General features: G+C 45.9%; 1 protein-coding gene and 1 long non-coding RNA gene across 12 annotated transcripts in view; one reads left to right on the forward strand and one right to left on the reverse strand.

Moving 5' to 3' along the window:
* Positions 1-25,676, reverse strand: part of SYNE2 (spectrin repeat containing nuclear envelope protein 2) — a 256,417-nt gene that overhangs the window by 37,847 nt on the left and 192,894 nt on the right. For all 11 annotated transcript variants that reach the window (XM_083607758.1, XM_083607756.1, XM_083607761.1 and 8 more), the window contains exons 83-95: positions 24,912-25,082; positions 23,759-23,892; positions 19,580-19,781; positions 15,421-15,597; positions 14,569-14,691; positions 14,063-14,217; positions 13,346-13,490; positions 11,745-11,839; positions 10,958-11,192; positions 9,320-9,514; positions 7,491-7,616; positions 4,404-4,556; positions 858-1,016 (exon numbers count right to left, since the gene is read on the reverse strand). In XM_083607758.1, coding sequence (XP_083463884.1) covers positions 858-1,016; positions 4,404-4,556; positions 7,491-7,616; positions 9,320-9,514; positions 10,958-11,192; positions 11,745-11,839; positions 13,346-13,490; positions 14,063-14,217; positions 14,569-14,691; positions 15,421-15,597; positions 19,580-19,781; positions 23,759-23,892; positions 24,912-25,082 — 2,070 coding nt within the window. The remainder of the gene's footprint in view (positions 1-857; positions 1,017-4,403; positions 4,557-7,490; positions 7,617-9,319; positions 9,515-10,957; positions 11,193-11,744; positions 11,840-13,345; positions 13,491-14,062; positions 14,218-14,568; positions 14,692-15,420; positions 15,598-19,579; positions 19,782-23,758; positions 23,893-24,911; positions 25,083-25,676) is intronic.
* Positions 12,846-25,676, forward strand: part of LOC310766983 — an 82,154-nt gene continuing 69,323 nt past the window's right edge. Inside the window, exon 1 of the long non-coding RNA XR_014550560.1 lies at positions 12,846-13,004. This is a non-coding gene — a long non-coding RNA (uncharacterized lncRNA). The remainder of the gene's footprint in view (positions 13,005-25,676) is intronic.

Here is a 25,676-nt window from a genome sequence, read left to right on the forward strand (position 1 = left end):
GCGAAAATGTATAAAGTCAGCAATAAATGTTGGAAATGTAAAGAAAAAGAGGGAATATTTTATCACATGTGGTGGGAATGTAAAAAGGTGAAATGCTTCTGGGAGATGATATATAACGAGATGAAAAAAATGTTGAAATATACATTTATAAAGAAACCAGAAGCATTCTTATTGGGCATTGTTGGGAGTGATATAAATAGAAAGGAATATAAGCTCTTTTTATATGCAATAACAGCAGCAAGAATATTATTGGCCCAAAAATGTAAGCGAGAAGAATTACCGATGATTGAAGAATGGAGGATGAAGTTAATGGACTATGCAGAACTAGATAAACTAACAGGAAGGATTCGAAACTGGCGGGAACAGGAATTCACGGAAGACTGGAGTGAATTTACAGACTATTTGAAAAGTATTTGTGAAGATCAGATGACGTTTGTAGGTTTGCAAGAAGTTTTGTGAGGAGTATTATTGGAAGTATTGCAAAAATGGAGAAGGGGGAGGATGATTTGTTAAGAGATGTAAAGGCAATATAAAGTTAAGAAATGCATAAGAAGTGGTTAAAACGGTGGATCATCAGAGGTGCTGATGGAAGCCTAAAAAGATTGTATAAGTGATAAGTTTTGTGGTACATTTTCTAATTTATATGCTAAAATCAATAAAAATTATTTTTTTAACAAAGGAAAAAGCAGACAGCTCAAATCAGCATGCTTGAAGCCCACAGCTGTGGATCAGAATCTTGGGAGTGTTCCCCCCACCCCGGGAACACCCAGTTAAGCATAAAACATGATAAGCCTGCTCTCCTTTTATCTAAAGCACTTGCTAGACTGTTGCTGGGAGTTTGCAAAAAGCCTGCCCACCTTCTCCAACTTGTCTATCATATCTTCAATGCTGACATCGGCTGACTGGAGCACCTTGCTTTCCATCTGCACCAGCCAAGTGCAGAGCTCTTTATTCTTTTCGTTGAACACAATCCAGGCATTGAGTCGGTCCTCAATCTCTTGCTTGCGCAAAGAAACCTATGGAAGAGGATACACACGACAGCTGTCTTTGTTATATCTCGGGAGGCAGCCAAAACTCAAGACTGAATATACACATCTGTTTCTTTCCCACAATAAAGGATGTCAACAGGCTTGGCTGGAAAAGGTAGACTTCTCAAGCAATCTATTCCTCCACTGTGCGGGAAAATTTTATCTTCCCCATGAATAAAAGGCAACCCAGATTGTTGACAACAATGGGATGTAAAGGTGGTCCAGAAAACACCAGATTTCCTCACACAGAGACACCAGTCCTTTTAGTTGCCAAAATGGGGCACCTTATTAGCCAAATATGAAACTTGAACACACAAAATATTAAATGTTCCATGCGCACGATATCAGCTGAAATGCTAAAACACAGTTTAGAGTAATGTGCATGAGCTTTGCATTCTCCCTCTGGTATAGTCTGTCATCCACCTGGAAGCTCAAACCTTGGTTTGAGTTTAAAATCATGATTAGCACAAGCTAAGCTTTCCCCTGATGCCTGTGACCTGGTCTGCATGAACCTCAGGCTTAGTTGCTTTTCCTTCCTTTCTCCTTCTCTGATGAAACTGCAAAGAGGATGTTGGCAACTTTCATTTCCATTATCAACTAACCACAGTTTCTTTTTGCATTGAAATTGGCAAACTGTGGTTAGGACCAACTATGGTTTATTGACATAGCCAACGTCAAACATGATTAATAAATCCTAGCTTTTTTCAGTAAACCATTGTGTGTTCCCCCACTCCCATCCCCAGTCAGGGGATGATATAGAAGTAGGTGTTGGGAAACATACAATATCCACTATCCTGCTTCTTATTCTGACATATTACAGAATCATAGAATTGTAAAGCTGGAAGGGGCACTTGTGTACAGTGGTACCTCAGGTTAAGTACTTAATTCGTTCTGGAGGTCTGTACTTAACCTGAAACTGTTCTTAACCTGAAGCACCACTTTAGCTAATGGGGCCTCCTGCTGCTGCTGCTGCCGCGCCGCCAGAGCAAGATTTCTGTTCTCATCCTGAAGCAAAGTTCTTAACCTGAAGCACTATTTCTGGGTTAGCGGAGTCTGTAACCTGAAGCGTATGTAACCTGAAGCGTATGTAACCTGAGGTACCACTGTACATCTATTCCAACCCTCCTGTAAGGCAGCAATATGCAGCTGTCCCATATGGGGTTCGAACCTGCAAACTTTGGTGTTATCAGCACCATGCTCTAACCAACTGAGCTATCACAATTGTCTTTCTTCAAGATGAGGAAGACCCTAGATTTGACCCCCAGCATCTCTAGGCAGAGTTTGTGGAGAAAACCCTTCTGAAACCCTGGAGAGCCATTGCCCGTCAGTTTGGACAGAACTGAGCTAAATGAACTTGTGGTCTGACTCACTAAAACCCAGCTTCCTACATTACCATGATAGGCACCCTCAGTAATGCGTACCTGTTGGAAATTAAAAACATCTCTGCTCAACCGGGCATCCATTGATAGCTGCTCAATGACTTTCCCCATCTTTGTTTACTGTGCTTACAACGTGCAGCGCCCCCCCCCCCCAGTATATTTTGATTTGTTTTAATGTAATATTTTTGAACACTGCAGAAACCCTTTCATAAAACAAACATAGGATAAGTTACGTTAAATGATGCCAAGTTAAAGCAGACACACAGCTGCCATTTTCAGCAGCAGGTGTGTGTCGCAGGTAACCTGCATTTCCATCCTCTGAGCTGCTCATTTAAGTGGACTGTTTGCGTGCTCCTATGTCTTCCTCTGTAATGCAACAGTGACTTTAGCCCTGCCTGTGCTAAACCCCTGACCTCCTGGTACCCCCCTCCCCGACTGTGTCTGCTCCGTTTGTTTTCCTCTCTCTTCCAGCAGGAGCATCTGGCTGGTTAATTCCATGGTTCTCCAGGACAGCTGCACTGCCTAGATTTAAATACTTACAGAGGCTGCAGCCTTTTCCGCGAATTGTTTTCAATACAATATGCTTCTGTTGGAGACCCCGGCTTAGGCTTAGATCTCTCAGAAAGCAAGTGGGGCATGCTAATTGCTGGATTTTGCACCTCAAACGTTTAACCAACTAAATATTTTCACCTCAGTTGCCAGGATTGTTCGGGACTTTTGTCCAATGAAGTGTATAAGCTTCAAGGAATCAGGACACATGGCCAGTCGCAATACCTTTGAGCCATGAGAGGAAGACCAGGTTCTAGTTTCTGCCTTGGCCTGATTGTTCCCCCTTGGGCAAATCATTATGTCTCTGGCCTGAGTCCCCAATTTGTATAATGGGAATAATGGTGACCTACTCGTGTAGGGACGTGGGTGGTGCTGTGGGTTAAACCACAGAGCCTAGGACTTGCCGATCAGAAGGTCGGCGGTTCGAATCACCATGACGGGGTGAGCTTCCGTTGCTCGGTCCCTGCTCCTGCCAACCTAGCAGTTCGAAAGCACATCAAAGTGCAAGTAGATAAATAGGTACCGCTCCAGCGGGAAGGTAAACGGCGTTTCCGTGCGCTGCTCTGGTTCGCCAGAAGCGGCTTAGTCATGCTGGCCACATGACCCGGAAGCTGTATGCCGGCTCCCTCGGCCAACAAAGCAAGATGAGCGCCGCAACCCCAGAGTCAGTCACGACTGGACCTAATGGTCGGGGTCCCTTTACCTTTACTCATTGTGTGGCCAAAACATAAAGGAATGTAAAGCAAGTCTGAGTCCCATCCAATGGAGTGGAAAACTCCCTTAGTGCCCTCTCTGAGAGGTTGCATGCAGGCACTGCAACAGCAGGGGGGAAAATGCAATGCAGTTCAAAGCTGCATATGGCTTTAGAACTGCATGAATACGACTTGGGGCGGGGGCGGGGGTAATAACGTGAATAGGTTTTCAACATCTGCTTGCAGTGCATTCACAGATGAAATCTCTCTCTGAAATTAAATTTCAAAAAGTTAAGCTTTAAGAGAGAGAGATTGAGCGCTGCCTGCTACCTGAGAACTACGAAAATACCAGGTGCTCTGAACACTGTAATACCTTTTCACCACCTGAATTATGTATTTAAGCTTTGAACAAAAAACATCCCTAGAGTTCAATTTGCTTCTCCTTGTATTGCTGCATTCTAAAATAGTTTTTAAAGTTTTCAGAAGTTCTCCTGGGAACTTTGTGGAGGGGGGAGGAAATAACATAGGAGGGGGGCAGATCTTTCGCATACTTTCGCCACAATAAAACTCCATCTTCAGGAAGAGAAAGAGAAACACTACCCGCAGCCCCCCCCCAAAACCCAGACCCCTTTTAAGACCCCTCAAGCAAAACCTCTCGTGCTTCTTTGTGCTTACACAGTTCCCTCCTGCCTCCCCAGAACTGCCTTCAGAAAGCCCAGCAGAGAAACAACCGCCTGCCCCTGTAAGCCACTTACTCTTAGGCAGAGCTCTTCCCACTGTCTGTGCAAATGCTCAACTTGCTCTTTCAGCACCATCACATCTTCCGCAAGGATGTAGTGAGCCAGGCCCTTCATGCTGCCAAGTTTGTTTGCGTTTTGGTTCCAGTTGGCCAGCGACTTCTCCAACTCCTTCATTGAAACACCAAAGGGGGGGGGGGAGACACACAACAACAGACCCTTTCAGAGTAAGCTCTGGGAGAGATGTGTGTGTGTGTGTGTGTGTGTGTGTGTGTATTTTCCTCCAAACCTTTTGGTTAATCCTATGATTGGCCTGTAGGAGGGGGAAGGGAAATGGGGGGGGGGGAGAGGAGGTGGAGGAGGGGAGGAATTTGCATATAGGAGCAGGCTGTGACTAGATGGGAAGAGGGGCAAGCTGCTTTATCCTTGCAAACGGCAGTTGTAACTTTCAGAAAGGGGCAGTAATTCTATCCCACATCCTTGAGATGTTTGGGAAACTCAATAAAATTTAATTAAAAAGAGAGGGAATCTGTGGTGGGGTCCTGTTCATGCTATTCATGCAATTGCTGCATGAAACTAGTACAGTGGTACCTCGGGTTAAGAACTTAATTCGTTCCGGAGGTCCATTCTTAACCTGAAACTGTTCTTAACCTGAAGCACCACTTTAGCTAGTGGGGCCTCCTGCTGCTGCTGTGCCGCCAGAGCACGATTTCTGTTCTCATCCTGAAGCAAAGTTTTTAACCTGAGGTACTATTTCTGGGTTAGCGGAGTCTGTAACCTGAAGCATCTGTAACCTGAAGTGTCTGTAACCCGAGGTACCACTGTAGAACAAACCCACGCATGTCTACTCAGAAGCAAGCCCTCCCCCAATTCTGTTCAGTAGAGCTTCTTCCTGTGTATAGGATTTCCTTCCCCTCCACCTTAAGAGTGGGGGGTGGGGAGGAGAAGGAAACATGCTTTGAAGCAGAGTGTTTTTGTGTTGTTTTTGTGTCACCTCAACAACTTTGATCAGAGCCAGGGGGATGTAACATTTAAGAGTGTTGGACTAGGACATGGGCAGGCAAACTAAGGCCCAGGGGCCAGATCCAGCCCAATCACATTCTAAATCCGGCCCATGGACCATGCGGGAACCAGTGTGTTTTTACATGAGTAGACTGTGTCCTTTTACTTAAAATGCATCTCTGGGTTATTTGTGGGGCCTGCCTGGTGCTTTTACATGAGTAGAATGTGTGCGTTTATTTAAAATGCATCTCTGGGTTATTTGTAGGGCATAGGAATTTGTTCATTTTTTCCCCTTCAAAATATAGTCCGGCCCCCCACAAGGTCTGAGGGACAGTGGACCAGCCCCCTGCTGAAAAAGTTTGCTGACCCCTGGGCAAAAGCCTCTCTGAGTTTAGGTGAAAATAATTCCCCACAGACTTCAAGATGTCCTAGGAAAGTGCAAGCAAGGCAGCAGCCTCAGACTGCAAATGCAAATGGGATTCATTTGCAAATCGAGACCCATATACCATTTTTGAACCCATTTCCCCAAAATACTTGCAAACAGTCTGCCCTGTGCCCCAGACTACAGTTATTCTTTTTGTTTTTGTCCATCTTTTTATCTTACAAACAACAGAACTGTGTGGATGCTAAGGGGCAAAAGGGAGCTACAGAACTGCTCCAGATATTGGAGGGAGAAGGTGAGGTTGTAACTCCACAGGTATAAACCGTTCTCCACAGGCTGATCTTTCCCATTCCAGATCCGCCATGCTGAAAACCCATACCACCAACTTTTTAAAGGAGCTTGTGTCCAAACAGAATTATATCTTTTTTTCAAAGACTTATATCAGTTTACCAAGAGTGCCCTGCCACTCTCAAAGCAGTACTTTAGCTTGGAACCTTAATTCCAAGAACCATTAACTCTACACTAGCTCAGCATGGTGCCCTAACCTCCTTTCCGATGCTATTTCAGAGCATCAGGAGTTGGGAGTGTGGATATTCTTTGAATCCGAATTCCTCAACCTGGTGCTCTCCTGATGTTATGGAGCTACAATTTGGGAGCTGTAGTTGAAAACATATGGAGGACAGGTTAAGGAAAGCTGCCTTGAATCACTCAACTTGCATAAATTTACTGGGACGGAAACAAATGAGAAGAGAAAGGCTCCTGTAGAAATTAGGACGTCAATGGCCAGGCAAAAGAAGCCTGTTTCCCAGAAGCACTTGAGGCTTCCGCTCCACTGGGCAGTAAGGCTGGACTAGGACCTGGGAGACTAGGGTTCAAATCCCTACTCGGCCATGACGTTTACTAGGTGACCTTGGGTCAGTTGTTGCCTCTCACAGCCTAACCTACCTCACAGGGTTGTTGTGGGAATTCATTCACGATGAGAGAGGGGAAATCATGTACGACACCCTGAGCCCAATGTAGAAAAAGCTGGGTTGTAAATGCAAAAGAGAAACAATCTTTTGGTTTTAAAAGCTAAACTAGGGAAGTGCCATATTTTTCGCTCCATGAGACGCACCTGACCATAAGACGCACCTGGTTTTTAGAGGAGGAAAACAAGGAAAAAAAACATTCTGAACGAAACAGTGGATGTATGATTTTTGTGGTTCATGCTATGGCCACGGACATGATATGTGATTTGATAGTGAGTTTGGGGTAGCCCAATGCAAAAATCCTGAGAATCCATGTGGATCCATGCTTTGTAACCACGTTTTTGCGCCATTCTGGCCCCACGAAACAGTGGGTGATTTTTTGGTGCAGGCTGTAGCCATGGACATGCTATGGGATCTGATGGTGAATTTGGGGTGACCCAATGCAAAAATCCTGAGGATCCATGTGCTTTTACCTCCCCCATCCCAGGCAGCCTCCTTTATCGCTAGAGTCCCTTATCTCCCTCTGATCACTTGCCGATCAGCTCCTCAGCAACTTTGTTTCAACACCCCCTTCCCTCTTTCTAAAAAAAAAAAAAAAGCACGATCTGCTTTTTGTCCCTGGGCAATTCGGCTCCAGGGACCACGCATTCGCGCCATAAGACGCACAGACATTTCCCCTTACTTTTTAGGAGGAAAAAAGTGTGTCTTATGGAGCAAAAAATACGGTAATTGACAATTCAGGGTTTTCTTTACCTTGGCGTGTTCCTTGGCGGCCTGAAGCTCAGCATGCTGGACTGGAAGAGGGTCTTTTATTCTTGCCTTCAGCTCCCGCAGCCTGTTGCCCAGGTTTTCAGTTTGGCTTTTGCAGCTCTCCCACGTCTGTAATTTCGAAGAGGGAAAAAGCAAGACATGAAGGGAGCTAATGGACGCCAGTAGACGTTGCTTAAAAGGATGGATGAAGCTAGTAACACCTAAGCCCTGAGCTATTTTGCTGTCCTCTTTACTAGACAGGGCAACTTGGTGTGCAGAGGTAGAAACTGACACTCAGAAAGCCTCATTGCCCAACTCAGCATCCAAGCCAGGGCTAGTGCAAGAAAATTCAGAAGAATTCAGGATTTGGGGACCATTTGCTACCACTCAGGCCTTTGTAACATCTCAGGAGCCAGCAAAATAGGAGTGGATTCAGATCCTGAACTATGGGCCAGGATTTATGTTAGGGGGGCAGGTTTCATATGGGGGGGGCAGAACCTCAGTTATTTTTATTGATTTACTTGATTTCCTCTCCCCCAGCTATGCCTGTGTCCTGAACTCTTTTACTCCCCTGCCACACAGCCTAGTTTTGTTTTTTTTTAAGGTAGGCATTCCTTTGTGGTGTCAATGCCATAGTAACACCACCCCCATCTAATTCCTTAATTAGTGTGCCTTGGGCTTGCCAATCAGAAGGTCGGCGGTTTGAATCCCTGCGATGAGGTGAGCTCCTGTTACTCGGTCCCAGCTCCTGCCCACCTAGCAGTTCGAAAGCACGTCAAAGTGCAAGTAGATAAATAGGTACCACTGCAGAGGGAAGGTAAACGGCGTTTCTGTGCGCTGCTCTGGTTTCGCCAGAAATGGCTTAGTCATGCTGGCCACATGACCTGGAAAAACTGACTGCGGACAAATACCGGCTCCCTCGGCCTATAGAGTGAGATGAGCGCCGCATCCCCAGAGTCGTTTGCGACTGGACTGGACATGAGAGTCGTTTGCGACTGGACTGGACATGAGCCAACAGTGTGACACGGCAGCTAAAAAAGCCAATGCAATTCTGGGCTGCATCAATAGGAGTATAGCATCTAGATCAAGGGAAGTAATAGTGCCACTGTATTCTGCTCTGGTCAGACCTCACCTGGAGTACTGTGTCCAGTTCTGGGCACCACAGTTCAAGAAGGACACTGACAAACTGGAACGTGTCCAGAGGAGGGCAACCAAAATGGTCAAAGGCCTGGAAACGATGCCTTATGAGGAACGGCTAAGGGAGCTGGGCATGTTTAGCCTGGAGAAGAGGAGGTTAAGGGGTGATATGATAGCCATGTTCAAATATATAAAAGGATGTCACATAGAGGAGGGAGAAAGGTTGTTTTCTGCTGCTCCAGAGAAGCGGACACGGAGCAATGGTTCCAAACTACAAGAAAGAAGATTCCACCTAAACATTAGGAAGAACTTCCTGACAGTAAGAGCTGTTTGACAGTGGAATTTGCTGCCAAGGAGTGTGGTGGAGTCTCCTTCTTTGGAGGTCTTTAAGCAGAGGCTTGACAACCATATGTCAGGAGTGCTCTGATGGTGTTTCCTGCTTGGCAGGGGGTTGGACTCGATGGCCCTTGTGGTCTCTTCCAACTCTATGATTCTATGATTCTATGGACTTAACTGTCAGGGGTCCCTTTACCTTTACTTACTGCCTGTGGGACAAGCTTTGTTCTGCAATTTGTGATGGGTCTGTGTCTGTAAACATACATGTTGCTTTCATCCTGTTCTCAAGATGAATCAACACCAGCTTGGAAACTCCATTATAGGAATATGGGGGTTCCAAACTCTCTTATGCTAAATACCTGCAGGGTGCGCTGAAGCTGCTTTCTGATCTTCTCCAGCTGAAGCTGGGTTTTGCTCCAGGTCTCTTGCACATGCGTCATCTTGAGCTGTAGGGCAATTCTTGCCTCGGGGTTTGCCACGTCAAGTAACTTCTCCCCAGCTGCCAAGGTTAAGGCGTGCTTAGTCTGCCATCTCTGAAGGAGGAGCTCCTTTTTCTAAAAAGGAAACAGGGAAACATGCCCAAACTGTCATCATATGAACACACAGAGACATGGCCACAAAGCAATAAAACAATACCAAACAGTTTTAGTGGAGAAATAATTCCTTTTTAAGAACCACTGTTTGGAGAGTTCTTGTTTAAAAGGTTCTCTCAGTCTGGTTTCCGCAGGATTTGTACAACGATAACAATGCCTAATATTTATATGCAGTGGTACCTCGGGTTACATACGCTTCAGGTTACACACTCCGCTAACCCAGAAATATTACCTCGGGTTAAGAACTTTGCTTCAGAATGAGAACAGAAATCGTGCTCCGGCGGCATGGCGGCAGCAGGAGGCCCCATTAGCTAAAGTGGTGCTTCAGGTTAAGAACAGTTTCAGGTTAAGAATGGACCGCCGGAAGGAATTAAGTACTTAACCTGAGGTACCACTGTACTAGATTTGAAAAGACACAAATGCTTAAAAATAATAATTCTCCCTGTATGTCCACCAATAAATTCAAGGCAATTTGTGGGGTCCCTCTCATTCATTTTATCCTCACAACTCTTGGTGGTAGGTTAGACCGAACGTGTGCCCCCCCACCTCTCTCTCTCTCTCTCTCTCTCTCTCTCTCTCTCTCTCTCTCTCTGTGTGTGTGTGTGTGTGTGTGTGTGTAAACAAGGCCTCACATCCAGTCACCCTGAGAACTTTGTTGCTGAGTCAGGATTTGAACCGAGGTCTCCACAGTCTATTCCAAATATTCTCCACATTACATACACCCCCACCAGGAGCAGGAGAGGAGAAACAGCCAGGACAACTGCAGAGCAGGTAGAACATCTACAATCTTCCTGCTCTACTTTTGTTGATGCTCCCCGAGAAAGGAGAAGAGAGATTTTTGGAGAAAAAGAGATGAATTAATATTAGAGGTAGCTAGAATAACTGGATCCACTGCTTTACGAAAAAAAGGAAGTCAGTTTTTAACGCAGGGGTGAGCAAACTTAAAGCTTGAGGGATCTACTTTATTTTTCCTTAGGACCCTGAGGTTCACCAGCTGGAGCCAGGTGTGCAAAATATGGACTTAACCTGGCGGGCATTCTCCAATAATTAAGGAACAAGATGCCAGGAGTTTCTGATCTGGACCAAAACAAACCTCTTAAGTCCTTCCACATATAAAAAACGACCCTACACTTGGTCTCCCCTCAAGCATTCTATTTCAGCAACCTAATTTATAGGGTGAATTATTTTCAGTTATTGCTATAGTTAAGACAACTGAGAGACAGAAATAATTTTCCATTACACTGCAAACCACCTAGATTCTGAGCGATCTTCTGCCCACCCCTAGTTTAACGGATGCCAACAGATGCCGAGTCCCCTTTAAGTTTTCCAAGCACTAGCAATTTTGATCTTTTAAAAATGCAACGCTATCTATGTTTCGCTGGTTGTAGGAAGAGGAGGCCTAACCTTGATGTCGTGACTCAGATTCCTGAGATGGTGTAGACTATACTTCTCCTGACTCTCCACAGCCGCCATGAATCCACTTGTGTGCATGAGGATCTTCTTGATGTCTTGTAGTGAAGTTGTGAATTTTTGCCATTGCTTTACGTGACTGTCAATCTCACCCTTTCTCTGCTGAGCTGCCCGGACGATGCTTTGCCACTGTTCCTTCAGCAGGGTGAGTTTGGAGAGAAACACAGTCCTGAAGTGGTCAGAGATTAACTTGTCAGTCATGTAGCATATTCTTCTTCGTCTTCTTACTACTACTACTACAATTTATATCCCACCCTTCCTCTCCCAAAGGAGTCCAGGGCAGCAAACACACAAACGATAGAACAATTAAAAACAATTGCACTCCAGATGTAGACTGAGAACAATTTCAACTTGAAAGGCTTGTTAGAAGAAGGTCTTCCATACACACACAAAAACGCAACAGAGATGTCGCCTGTCTAATATGTGATGGGAGGGAATGCCAAAGGTTAGATGCCACAACACAAAGGGCCAGATTCCTATATTGTTTGGAATGGACCTTTTGATAACGTGCTACCTGTGGGAGGTCATCACCTGTGGCCTGGGTATATAAGGGGTGAGACTATCCTCTGCTCAGCTCCATGACTCACTGTTTTAGGCACGGTGATTTATTATGACACCTTCAACCCTCCCTTAAAAACTGTTGTCGGGTTCAAGCCTTGGAATGCACACACCTCACAACTGCACCCCAATTTGAAACACACAACCGAGCCATATATCTCACCGGTTTTCAGCTTCTCCCGATTCCAGCACGTGCAAAGCCTTTGACATGATAGAATTAAAAGTCTGCTGGTTCACCAAGATCTCCGCTTGCAATGTCTGTAAACACCAAAGGAAATATTTTAATTATGCTTCATGCAAAGGGAAAGATTAAAACCACGGCACAAGTATAGCCCTTTGCAGAGCACTGATCTGCCTGGGCACTTTATTTGCAAGAGTTCTGCTCTTGCTCTTTGCAGATGTGAAATCTACACCCACAAAGTGCTGCTGAGAAGTGTTTTGAGAAGAAAGAAGGAAGGAAGAATGCCTTGCCCTCCTTCTTCCCGCAAAGGTAAGTGTGGCACGTTTACCTTGGGCGTGGGGCCATCTTTCAGCCAAAGGGCCAAATCCCAGGAGTGGGCAGGGCCAGAGGAAAAAGAGGGCAGAGCAATGGTTGTGGCCCTTACTTCTGTATATTTGAGCCAGACTGTATTTAACTAAATAATCCTTTTAAGGCAGGGATGAAACTTGGGCACAGGAGGACTAAATAATAAAAAATTATTATTATTATTTTTACTACTACTACCACCGCTACTATTACTATTACCAATATTACAAAATTCCAACTATTTTCTACTCCAATACTTCAACCAATACTTTATCAAGCCCTGACCATGCCTACACCTATGTCTTGAAGATGCAAGTTAGCAGAAGCACAGGCTGCAAAGATTTGCTAAGATGTACCATCCCAGATTAGGGACGCTGGTGGCGCTGTGGGTTAAACCACAGGGCCTAGGACTTGCCGATCAGAAGGTCGGCGGTTCGAATCCCCACGACGGGGTGAGCTCCCGTTGCTCGGTCCCTGCTCCTGCCAACCTAGCAGTTTGAAAGCACATCAAAGTGCAAGTAGATAAATAGGTACCGCTCCAGCGGGAAGGTAAACGGCGTTTCCGTGTGCTGCTCTGGTTCGCCAGAAGCGGCTTAGTCATGCTGGCCACATGACCCGGAAGCTGTACACCGGCTCCCTCGGCCAATAAAGCGAGATGAGCGCCGCAACCCCAGAGTCGGTCACAACTGGATCTAATGGTCAGGGGACCCTTTACCCTTTACCATCCCAGATTACAAGTAAGGAATAGCATACTCTCTCATATAAAAAGCCTTCTGCATATAGGACACTTGCAAGTTAGGAATACAATTGCTTTTTTATTATTCAGTTGTAGTGGAGCAATGGAGACAAGTTTTTCCTACTGTCCGGGGATAGGCAATTTGTGGTAATATCACAAATGTTATGGTCTGTTTTTCAGGATACCTAAAACCTTTTGCTTCTTAGGGGCTTCCCCACATTTTCTTCAAAAAACTGCTTTGCGCAGGTAACTACCGTAGTGTTATCTAATTTCTCAAAAGCAGGGGGTCCATGGCTTGGCTTTTGGAAAATAGGGGGTCCTCACTGATTAGCAAATCAGGAACCACTCCCCTAGAGCGACCTCAGGAAATCTAATTGGCTAGAGAATGAAACTGTACCATGGCAAAATATAACTCAAGACCCACAGCCAATGTTTTGCTTGGTGTGGCAATCAGATCCAGCTTTCTGCTCTGGATTGGGGCCAAGACAGTGAGGAACATTACCTCATACTCCCTCTGCTGTTTCCGCAGCCCCTCTAGGCTGCCCGCCATTTCTTCCCTCAAGACCTCTTTCATTTTCTCTTGGAACAGCACCCACTTTTGGCATCTCTGAATGAACTTTTCATCAGACTGAATGCCCTGCAGTTCACTGCAATGAAAAACAAAATTCAAAATCAGTTCTGCAGCCGCGAATTCTGCCAGTTACGCTTTTAGTCATGCATGATTGTGGCCCAGCTGGCAAGGGTGGCTTGTGCCCATTGGGACTGATGGGGCAGAACACAGGGAGCCCTACAGTAGGTGGGGCCTGATCCAATGACTGGCAGAGCTTGACACGAATCAGCAGTGTGATGCAGCAGCAAAAAAGGCTAATGCTATTCTCAGCTGCATCAACAGAAGTCTAGCGTCCTGATTGAGGGAAGTCATAGTCCTGCATTGTTCGGTATTGGTCAGACCACACCTGGAATACCGTGTCAAATTCTGGGTACCACAATTTAGGCAGGGTGTTGACAAGCTGGTGAGCAGAGGAGGGTGACCAAGATGATCAAGGGTCTCAAAACCAAGCCTGATGAGGGAGTTGGGTATTTTTAGCCTGGGAAAGAGGAGTGTAAGGAGAGATATGATGGCCATCATCAATTATCTAAAGGGCTTGGACCCAAACAAATGGATTTTAAGTGACAAGGAAGGAGTTTCTGACTAAACATCAGGAAGAACTTTTTTTACCAGCATTTCTCCAGAGCCATAGCTTTCTTCTGGGTCCATTGCCAGTTCAGATCCTGCAGTCTTTTTGCAGTGAAGTCACTGAGCGGAAACCTAAAGCTGAATTCATTCAGACTCTCCATCTCAGGTGATAAAGCTGTGAGGACCAACATCTGGCTCTGAGAAAAAGGACAAGACAGATGAGGCTGCTGGTTTGCAAAAGCCTATCATGCTTCCTGGTGGGAGACAGGATCAGCAATTCTTTTGGGCACAATGTGCAAAACACCAGGTGCCAGGAAAGCCAAAGGAACAAGAACCACCAAATGCTATACAAGGAAGGACACCAGCTAGGGAAGATCAGAATGGCCTCAAACGAATTTTTTAAACGGCCCACTTTGTTCTTGAAGAACTGATTATGCTCCCCTATATTTTCCTCCCCTGCCGCCCAGAAGGGACGAGTGAGTTGCAGTTCCAAACATCTGGTGGGTACCAGGCTGGGAAAAGATGGCCTATGAGCTTTTATGGCTTACCATGAGTAGATCTGAGTCTTCAGTGCCTTGGTTCAGATTTTCCAATACTTCCGTGAACCCTTTAACATGATTCTCCAGGTTTTCCAAGCAAGTCTCAAAACGCTTCAGCTGTAAAAGGTCAAACTGAGGAGAGAAATTAATATGCTGATGTTTGCAGAGGTTTAATTTTCATTCCGATTAGCCAATCACCTTATTTATTATTTTGAACTTTTCTTTCTTTCTTTTATATGGTGCTCTATGTTGAACATTGTAAACTGCCCTGATACGGAGGAAAACATCTGTACTAGGATGCTACCTTTATTTGCACAGCGAAACTGTCACAAAATAGCGTGCCTGCTTTTGAGTTCTCTAGAACTCTCAACTGGGCTAGAAGATGATTAAAGGGGAGGGGAAAGAAAATCTTGCAAAAGTCAAGGCAGAATTTGGGAGGAGGCGGCTGACATGCAAATGAGGTGCCATGGAGTTGCAGCAAGGCCTTTTGGGAAAAAGAAGCTTAACAATGGCTGCTTCGCCATCTCTGGAAACAGAAAAATGAGCATTTGCTCACTTCCATCTACTGAGAAGCAGGATAGGTGGAATACAGGAAGAAATGAGGAAACAGACTGTTCTTTGGTAGAAATTAATTTTGCACCTAGTTTTTTTTAGTAAAAAACAGCACAGATCCGGCAAGCCTGAAGCCTGCTAATGGTGTGGGCATATAAATTTGTATGGCCAATGGCATTTCCCAACAAATACATTTGGGGGGAAAATCACAGAAGCATTATTCCTCTCTCTCTCTCCCCCCCCCCCCGCCCCGCACCAGAACCTGTTGAAATGTAGGAGTTAACAGCAAAGCGACCCACTCAGAAGTACCTCAAACTCATTTTCTTTCATCTGTAGCATCTTCTCCAAATAGGAGATCCTTTGAAGTGGCTGGAGTTTTTCTGGAAGAAGTGGTTCTGTGGGCTCAGTCAGCTGAGCTATTTCATCTGCCAGCTCAGAAACGGGAAGAAAACTTTCTTTGATGTTCTGAAGGTCCAGTTTCAGCATCTGGAAAGAAAGGAAGATGCATCAAGAGAAAGAAACGAAGGCTCCTGGGTTATGGTGTTGGTTCCACTCTCAGATTGATGTGTCCGCCCTCAGACCCAGATGTTTCCCTGTCCCTGGGCACAATAGGCCAGAAAGGAAATCACTTTTGTGATTTGAAGTTCTCCAAATTTTGCAATGAAGTTCTCGTCTCCAAACACGTTATCAAAACGTGCATGCAAACGACAGGATGAAATTCATTCGGAAATGTGTATTTTGTAATAAAATAGGCTCAAGAATTGGAAATCAGAAGAAGTACCAACATTGAAAGATTGGCATAGTAATTTTTTTGAAATGATTGAATTAGCGAAAATGATGGCAACAAATAGAATGCAATCTAATCAAAATCTTAAACAGGAATGGGAATGTGTAGAAGAATACATGACCGAAAGATGCTCCAACAAGAATTTATTGATATGTATGGACTGATTTCACAAAGCTAAACTAAGCTAAGCTAAGCTAAGCTAAGCAGATATATAAGATTGAATGTTTAATTATTAAGATACAAAATCACAATCTCAATAATAAAGTTACAAAATAATAACAAGGAAGTCACACATGGGTGGAGGGAAGGGCCAGAAATAAGAAATGGATAAATGTTGGTACATAATGAAACGTGAAAATGTGAATTTACGAATATAATGTATATGTATCAATATGTAAAGATTTCATATATGTAAGGTAAAGGGACCCCTGACTGTTAGGTCCAGTCATGGCCGACTGTGGGGTTGCGGCGCTCATCTCGCTTTATTGGCCGAGGGAGCCGGCGTACAGCTTCTGGGTCATGTGGCCAGCATGACTAAACTGAGGAAACGCCGTTTACCTTCCCACTGGAGGGGTACCTATTTATCTACTTGCACTTTGATGTGCTTTCGAACTGCTAGGTTGGCAGGAGCAGGGATCGAGCAACGGGAGCTCAGCCCGTCGCGGGGATTCGAACCACCGACCTTCTGATCAACAAGTCATAGGCTGTGTGGTTTAACCCACAGCGCCACCTGTATCCCATTTCATATATGTATTGCAACATTAATAATAAATAAATTAAGTGCAAAAAAAAGGCTCAAGATGTGTGTCATGCACCGGTTGGATGCAGAGGAATGGTGAGAGGAAGCAGCTGGGGAACCACCAAGCGAAGAAGGCTCAGAGCTCAGGGAATGGTGGTGGGACAACAATGAGTGGGCAGAGAGAGAGGACTGGGAAGAGATGGTTTCAGAAGCTGAAGGGGTAAATAGGGCTAAGTGAGCTGAGAGAGTCCGTGGCGGAGAGAAGTCCAGAATCAGAGGCAGAAGCGGAAGCAAGAGAGTGGGAGAAGAGAGGCCAAGAGGCAGAGATTAGTCTGGTTGGTGAAGAGTCACAGGTGTCTCCCACCCCAACCTCGCTGTCTCCCAGAACCAGAAGAGGTGTGAAAAGGGTGGAGGAGAACTTGGCTGCATACAGGCGCAGTCTCTGATTGCTTGGGGAAAGCCCTGGAGAGGAGGGGACTTAGATGGCTGTGAGGAGCTGGGGCTTTCAATCTTTCATGGAGTAAGTCCCACAAGGAATGAGCTGCTGTGCTCATTAGGCCTGAGTCTCTAACGAGTCTGTGGAGATCGTGCTTTTGCTAATAAAGAACTAAATCTAACTTCTATCAGAGTGGGTCAGGATGGGGCTGTTCTCTTACAGAACTGCAAGGAGGAGAGAAAAAGGGAGGGGAAAACCTGGCTGGATGCTGAAAGTGGAGAACTGTGATAAGCAGCCTTAAAGGTAGTGGAGGGTCAGTCAGGCAGCGTACCTGAGATTTCATGGCCTGCAATCCCTGTGCACAGATGATTAACATTACAAATAGAATTAAGATACGCGTTGCGCTCCTTGGTAGTTCTTTATCCGGGCGGGTGGGTGGAGATTTGGGAACATCTCTTCTGAAGTGTATAATTTAATACAATTTCCACTTAACACCAGTTACCTAAAAAATCGTGCTTTCTGGATGGGAATGGCAGCTGTGCTGTTAATGGGCATAAAGTAAGTCTAAAATGCTAATTTACTGCCATTAAGGACAAATTTCGCCAATGTGACTAATGCATGCCTGGCATCCAAAGCCCTTTTCTCTTTGTGGCGATGCTCTTTAAGGCCAAATGAGCCCGTTGCTTCAAAAACGATCCATTTAAATTTCTTCCCATTAGACTTTGCATACAATTTATTAAGGGCACAAACACATTTCTATCCGCTCACGGGGGCGGGGGGGGGGGGGGGGCGGAATGCAAGAATAACTTTAACACAAGTCCTCAATCTCACCTAAAACTGTTAGCACGGGGAAAGGGCTAGGCTTAAAAGCACATAAAGTGCCCAATTGGATTCCTAGCAGTCATTCACAACTGACAAGGGGTGTAACATACCTCCCCGTCCATTAGGGTTCTTTCTCTGGTATTATTCTTCACAAAAGGAAGAAGAATAGTTTGGCTCTCCTCCACCGATATCGGGAAAGGGCTATTAGCACCGGGTGGATTTAATAGCTGCTTCATTTATGACAAAATTATCCTGGGTTTTCTTTGTCAGCAAGAGATACAAAACTGCATCGTAAAAAGCCACTTCATTTTTAGAAGAGAGCCGATATCCTTCCATCTCTGAGCTACTGGAGAGTTCTGTTGAGGCCTTCTGTTCAAGAAGGCAGTGAAACACTTTCCCTGAGGCTTGCGGTGCTGACCAGTTCGCTTAAGGCAAAGAAGGATCCCGATCCGACACAATTGCTGACACCTTTGGCCTGAGCCCAAGAAGCTTACCTTGGGGCAGGGGAAGAAAGCATCAAAGCATCTAGGCTGCATCAACAGAAGTATAGTACCCAGATCAAGGGATTGAATAGCCCCACTCCAGTCTGCCTTGGTGACCCATACTGTGTCCAGTTCTGGGCAGCACAATTTAAGAAGGATGTTGAGGTTCTATGGCCATCTGTCACGGACGCTTTATTTGAGATTCCTGCATTGCAGGGGGTTGGGTTAGATGACACCCCCCCCCCCAGGGTCAATTTGAAATCTACAATTCTACGATTCTATAATGCAGCCTGGCAAAGACACTCAGGGAGGGTGCAAGACAGGGCTAGTGAGGGGTGTGGCCTGGGGAGAGTTCCAAGGACCACATACAAAGGCTGGAAGGCCATTTGGCACCCATCCCTGATTGCCTCCACACCCTGAGATCTATCATCTTCTTCTTCTTTGGCGATCACTTGTAGTTGAGTAAGACTGTCTTCCATGAACACGGTTTTAACAGTGAATCCGTAAGTGACTGTGGAGCCCAATTCTGGATCCACACATCCTTCCATAGGTTTCTGGGCAGGAGTTGATCACGGTGTGGATTCGCCAAGCGTGCCGTCCTCTTAGTACGTTTCTCCCTTTCATCCTGAGTTTGAGCATCTTCAAAGCCCATGACACCTTTGGTAAAGGCTGTTCTCCAATTGGAGCGCTCACAGGCCAGTGTTTCCCAGTTGTTGGTGTTTATACTACATTTTAAAATATTTGCCTAGAGAGAGTCTTTAAGCCTCTTTTGTTGACCAGCATTACACTTTCCATTTTTAAGTTCAGAATAGAGTAGTTGTTTGGAAGACGAAAATCAGGCATCCGAACAACATGATCAGTCCAACAAAGTTGATGTTGAAGAATCATTGCTTCAACACTGGTGATCTTTGCTTCTTCCAGTACACTGGCATTAGTTCACCTATCTTCCCAAGTGATATGTAAATTTTTTCGGAGACACAGTTGATGGAATCTTTCGAGGAGTTGGAGATGTTGTTTATAAGTAGTCCATGTTTCACAAGCATACAGTATGGCTGGCAGTACAATAGCTTTGTAAACAAGCATTTTGGTTTCTCTGCGAATGTCCCGGTCCTCAAACACTCTGCACTCGCAGATAGAGCATCCCTTTCTTATTCTCCACCCACTTTCTAGGCAACCACACCATGGAAATCCCATTAACCTACCTTCACATCCTCAACCTTCTGCTTAAGGAAGTCCATCGTATGACCTGCAGCCACATCTGCCAAAAGGGAACCATATTGCTCTTCATACTTGTCCACCTTGGCCATGACTTCAGCATGTAAACCAACGTAAGATTCCCAAAGTTGTAAAGATGCTTGTGCTTTGTGTAGGTGATCTTCAATTTCTTTGTTCATCAGTGTCCATCTATAAAAAAATTAAATTAAATTAAATTAAATGCAGCATTACAGTGGTACCTCGGGTTACATACACTTCAGGTTATAGATGCTTCAGGTTACAGACTCCGCTAACCGAGAAATAGTACCTCTGGTTAAGAACTTTGCTTCAGGATGAGAACAGAAACCATGTTCCGGTGGCACGGCAGCAGCGGGAGGCCCCAATAGCTAAAGCGGTACCTCAGGTTAAGAACAGTTTCAGGTTAAGAACAGACCTCCGGAACGAATTAAGTACTTAACCTGAGGTACCACTGTATAGCAAACACTTCAATTACCTCTCACATTCCTTAAGAGCACATCTACCTACCTTCCTACGGTTTGTTCATACTAGGGAAGAGCACTGAGTGACTTGCTCAGCATCAGAGTGGGAAAACGTCACGCGCCACGGTTGATGGACGTGTGTTCTGAAATGTGGAGGGGGCTTCTTTTCTTTCTTTAGGCAGATAAATGCATGGAGCTAAAATGCGCCACATCACTAGGCTGCTGGTCACATGCATGCGCGGCATGTCTGCCAGAAGCCTCAAAGGAAGTTAGTTGGCTCCTAATGCCAACCTAAGCAAGATGCCAAACTCATCTGATGGGATTTCCAAAGATTAGCTTCCCCGGTGATGGGAGCACCAAACTTGAAAATGAAACAGGAAGCACAAAGGAAATCAGGAAGGGGAAAATTGCAGCCTTCCAGGTGTTGCAAGAATGCAACTCCTATCATTACCTGGCTATTAGCTATGCTACCTGGGGGAGCGATAGGTGTTAGGGTTCAGCAATATCTGGAGAGCCACAGACTCCCAATCTATGCATTAAGCCATCAAGATGGCTTGGAGAATAAACTGCCTAGCTCTGGCTTTTAGAGACTGAATCTCGCTTAAGCTCTGATCAAGGTCAAACCGTTTTTATTTGCCAGGGCATATGATGTTGTGATGCTGGTTCGTCTGCTATATTGCTTTAGTTGCCATTAAACTATCTATTTCTAAAACAAAGGTTCCGTCTTACTGCTTAATTATATTCATGTTTCGGTGTGATTAATTGTCTATCACCAGGGGATAGGAGTGTAGGCCTGAACACAACATGGCAACTGTGTTTCTACTGCGCATCTGGACATGCCTATTAAATGGCCTGGTTCGCACATAACAGTAAGCCAAACTATGGCTAAGCATGAATGTGCAAGCGTTTGGGTACTCATGGTAAAAACTATTGTTGCTTCAGTTCCCCTGCTGTTGCACTAACTAGAGCTAAGCCATAGCACACACAGTTGCTATGTCTGTGCGTTTCACCAAAGGGTAGAGATGGGGGCGAGCAAGACTGGATTTTATATTCCTACAGGCAGGATATTAACGAAGGCAGGTTCCTTTTTCCAAGTACCCCAAAACCTGGGCAGCAGCTAAAAGCATCCAGTCTGAATGTTCTCTCTTCCTCCCACATCCCATCCTGAGACAGGCAGCAGATGCAGACTCCATGGATTCATCATCCTTTAGCTTTTCCCTCTAACATCCCTCCCTCCCACTGCTGCTTTGTTTGCTATGTAGTCTGATGAAGATCTTTGCAGAATACAAAAGGTTGCACACTACTTTGTGCCCCGTTGACTAGCCTAATAAAAGCCTTGTCCAATATGCATTTTGGAATGTTGCCCGATGCTTCGTGCCTCCCCACAGGCTGATTATCACTGGTGTCAGGGACTCAGGAGCAGGAGCACTGGGGAGAGAGGAAATGGAGAGCGAAGGGGAAGAATCCGAGAGCAGCGTAGGGGAGTATGACAGTGGCCCGAGAGATTCCATGAGCTTCTCCAGTGAATCAGAAGATTCCCAGAAGGGGGCGTCTATGGTCAGGGCAAGGGGGGTCCCAGGGGGGACGCACCAGAAACAAGGAGACAGAGGGGAACCCCAAAGCAGCAGTGGGGGATTGGGACCAGTCTCCCCATCAGAGCGTAGTGGGGGGGAAGAGTCACATGTGTCAGGGCCAGCGTCTCCTCCAGCGGGGAGAGAGAGTGAGTCAGGGCTGACCACGCCTCCAACGGAGGGGAGGTCAGTTGCAGCTAGCCCCCCCGAAGGGGGAAGCAGTGACAGCAGCAGCAGTGAAACGGTCAGGAGAAAAGTTACCGGCTGGGCGCGCGCGCCAAGTTCAAATGTACAGGCGCGGGGAACAGCAGGAGACCCGGATGGGGAACCAGCTCCTAAAGCCCGCCGGAGGGAGGGGGAAGGCTCAGGGGACTCAGCGTCAGAAGAGGCTAGAAAGGGCGAGACCCCAACGGCCAGGCGGAACCAGAGGCGGAAGGAACTGAGGAAGAGGTGGAGTAAGGCTAGAATCTTAAATTGGTGTCAGGGGGGAGGAGACTCAGACGGAGCATCAGCGGTCTGACAGTTGAGACGTAGAGCTGCGCGCTGCGGCTCTGGAAGTGAAACTGAACTTCAATAAAGACTTTTATACTTAACAAAGAAGCAGCGTTGGTCCTTTGTGAGCTGGGACCTCGGGCAGCTCTGACAACTGGGTTATTTGGGCTAGTGGTGATCAGCTTAAGCCAGTGGTTCTCAAACCTGGGTTCCCAGCTGTTGTTGGACTACAACTCCCATCATCCCTGACCACCCGTCCTACTAGCTAGGGATGATGGGAGTTGTAGTCCAACAAATAGGCAGGGACCCAAGTCTGAGAAACACTGGCTTAAGGGTATCCACCAGCGAGCTGGTTACCCACAGAACCACCACTCTGATACTGGAGAGCAAGGATGACATCAGTAGAACTGTCCTCCTCACCTCAAAGTTAAACATTATGCAGCAAAGCGGGTTCTCCTTCATGGAGAGCACGTGTTGCGGTGTTGGCAACCATGACATCCCCTGTTGCTGGGCGGGTTAGTATGGATGGCCATGAATTTGATAGGGCACCTCCAATTGTTGCTGGGGAGAATTTAATGCTGCAAAATTGTTTGATTGATGGGGGTGCTATTTATTCCCTGTGCGCAGCGCTGAGCTTCCTCTTTTCGCTGCGCACATCGGATTACCCGCCCACCCTCCCTATATTTAGGGTTTGTTCGTGCTGACCTTGCTATGCCTGTCATGGGGTCGTCTGCTTTGGAGCAGCGGCCTGGTAGGAATTTTTGCCATTTGGCTGATTGGCTGGTGCCATTTGGTTTTTTGCCTACTGCATAGCAAATCGTCACAACTTGTAAGGTTGCAGTTTTGTTGTTGTTGTTTAGTCGTTTAGTCGTGTCCAACTCTTCGTGACCCCATGGACCAGAGCACGCCAGGCACTCCTGTCTTCCACTGCCTCCCGCAGTTTGGTCAAACTCATGTTTATAGCTTCGAGAACACTGTCCAACCATCTCATCCTCTGTCGTCCCCTTCTCCTTGTGCCCTCCATCTTTCCCAACATCAGGGTCTTTTCCAGGGAGTCTTCTCTTCTCATGAGGTGGCCAAAGTATTGGAGTCTCAGCTTCAGGATCTGTCCTTCCAGTTAGCACTCAGGGCTGATTTCCTTAAGGTTGCGGTTAGGCATTGGTTAATTTTGGTTGGTGGAGGGGATGTGGTTAGCTGTGCCTGCCCCTGCAACGCTGCTGCTGCAAGGGTATTCCATTAAAGGAATCCAGGGGCTTGCCATGCTCTTGTCCGAACCCCTGGCAAGGGGCTAGGGCCACGCAAGAGCCCCTGGGAGCATTTGGGGAGAGGTGAGAGCCTGGCACCCAGCTCTAGTCTCTCCCCAAAAATGTTTACCCTTACTGACTTCCGCAGGCTTGCGGTTGTCAGTTCTGTTCCTACCTCTAAGTGGGAACAGATAGTCGCTAACCAATGCCTAAGCAGCCACTCACATACTGTAATTCAACAAAGTTGTGTGAACCCTGTCTTTATTTGGGGGTGTCCTGGAGTTCCTCGACACGAAATTGCCACTGCATATGAAAGCAATGACTTGCTGGGGCCAGACAACAGAACGGTTAACAAATAAAATAAAGAAATCTTATTGTACCTTGTGCGTGCCTCTCTGCATTTCTCTTCAATAATCTCAGAAAATGAGGGATCACACAGCTTCTTCAGGTTACAAGCAGCAGCTTGGAGTTTAGCCCAGATTTCTTCATTACTCTCTGCTTTATCTTGAAGAGACTGTGGGAAAGAAATGCCACATGGCTGGTTGTGAGTGCAAAGGCATTCGAGGAGGCGGCTGTTGATATGCTAACCTGCATCTCTCTTCCCCAAGGGACCACATTTTAAAATTCTAAGCTGCCACAAATACGCTGCCAGCTTTCCATTAGTAAGTTCTGCTGCTGCTGCTGTTGTTCAGGTGAGATCTCACTCACTTGCTTCTCCCAAGCTTGGAGAAGGGAGAAGAGTCTACCACACCTTGCACCAACTCCAGAAAGACTTGGAATGTAGTGAGAAAGACTTCCCCTGCCCTCCTCCAGGCTTAAGAATGGGGGAATTTGCACTTAAAGTGGGGGGGGGAGAGAAGATCCAAGACCCAGCACGAAAAGACATTGCGCTCCAGCCCCTTCAGCCACTCCCTAGCAAGGCCTCTGTGCTGCCTTTTATCATCCCAGTTTTGATCAGGCACGTGTATGTGTGTTTTGTTGTGCATACCATCAGTGCAACTTTTCCCATTATCGACAGTGGACCAGAGTGTTAATTTGCTTCTATTGTAAGGGACATGTAAGGCTTCTTTTAACTTGTTTTGGGGAGGACCAGAATCATCTGTCTGAAATGGGTCAACTCACTGAACTCCTCAATGCAAGACACAGCATTCTGTATGTGCAGCACTTCAGATGATCTAACCCACCTTGACTTCAAACACACCATGGTGAAATGTGAATGAGGTGAACAGGTGAACTGGACAAAGCATGGTTTGTGAGTTTCCTGCAAACTCATTTGGAAATGAGGTACTGATCCTGGTGTCTAATCCAGTTTTGCAGGGCCCATGCAAACCATAGTTTGCCCATTTCGTCTGAGACAGTAAACTATTATTTGCCTTAGACAGGAAGCGGGGAAGAAGGCAGGATAAGGCTAAGTGTGTGGATTTAGGAGTCCATCTAGGCTCAATCACATACCAGTAAACCATGGCTTGCATCTGAAGTAGCCCTTTGTCTTTTTAGGAGGAGCATTTACGACCCAAGAAATGTGAAACATACCTGGAGATTTTCCACCTGGGTTTTTAGTGTCTCGAATGTAACCATGGGAGGCTTGCTAACCTCCAGGCAATACAAAGTTCTTGCAAGCATCAGTCTGACTTCATCCCAAGCTTGGTCATAAATCCGCCACTGCTCCAAAGCAGACTCTGTTGAGGTCTTCAGAAGTGCAACCTGCAAACACCGGGCCCATGATTAGACACGCGGATGCCATTTCTGCTTCACAAAGTACACTTTTGAGATTGTGTATCAGGACACTTGGAAAATGTCTAAGGGGCATCCCACTGTTAAACACTAAGAGACACCCACTGTTCAGTGTTTTATTTTAGTGCTTCCCTTCTAACACACGCTGGACAAAAAAACACTCTAAGTATTTAACAAATTAACATATAACTGATTTCAGAGGGAACAGCGCATGCTTCCAACCAGATGTTGAAGGAAGGAAAAACATATCAGTGTATGGCATTAAAGTTTTAGAATTATTTTCATTATCATCATAATTTGAGGCCAAAGCTCTAGCGGAGCTCATTCCAGAACACCTGGTTAGGGGATGATTTGCAGGAATAAATACACCGGGTTTTACACTTGCTGCTGACATCCCAGCAGGAAAACTCACGGATTCAGCAGTGCCTGAAGGGTTTTAAATTGCAAAAGGAACAGACAGCTCAGCTGTGAGCTCCCATTCCATGGCAGCTTAAAATCGCTAAGAAAAATATTTTCTATTGCCATTTTAGAAATTTGGCACAGCCCTGCTTGCCAGCACCAAAC

The sequence above is a fragment of the Podarcis filfolensis genome (assembly GCF_964270895.1).
Source record: "Podarcis filfolensis genome assembly, chromosome: 1".
NCBI classification, from domain to species: Eukaryota; Metazoa; Chordata; class Lepidosauria; order Squamata; family Lacertidae; genus Podarcis; species Podarcis filfolensis.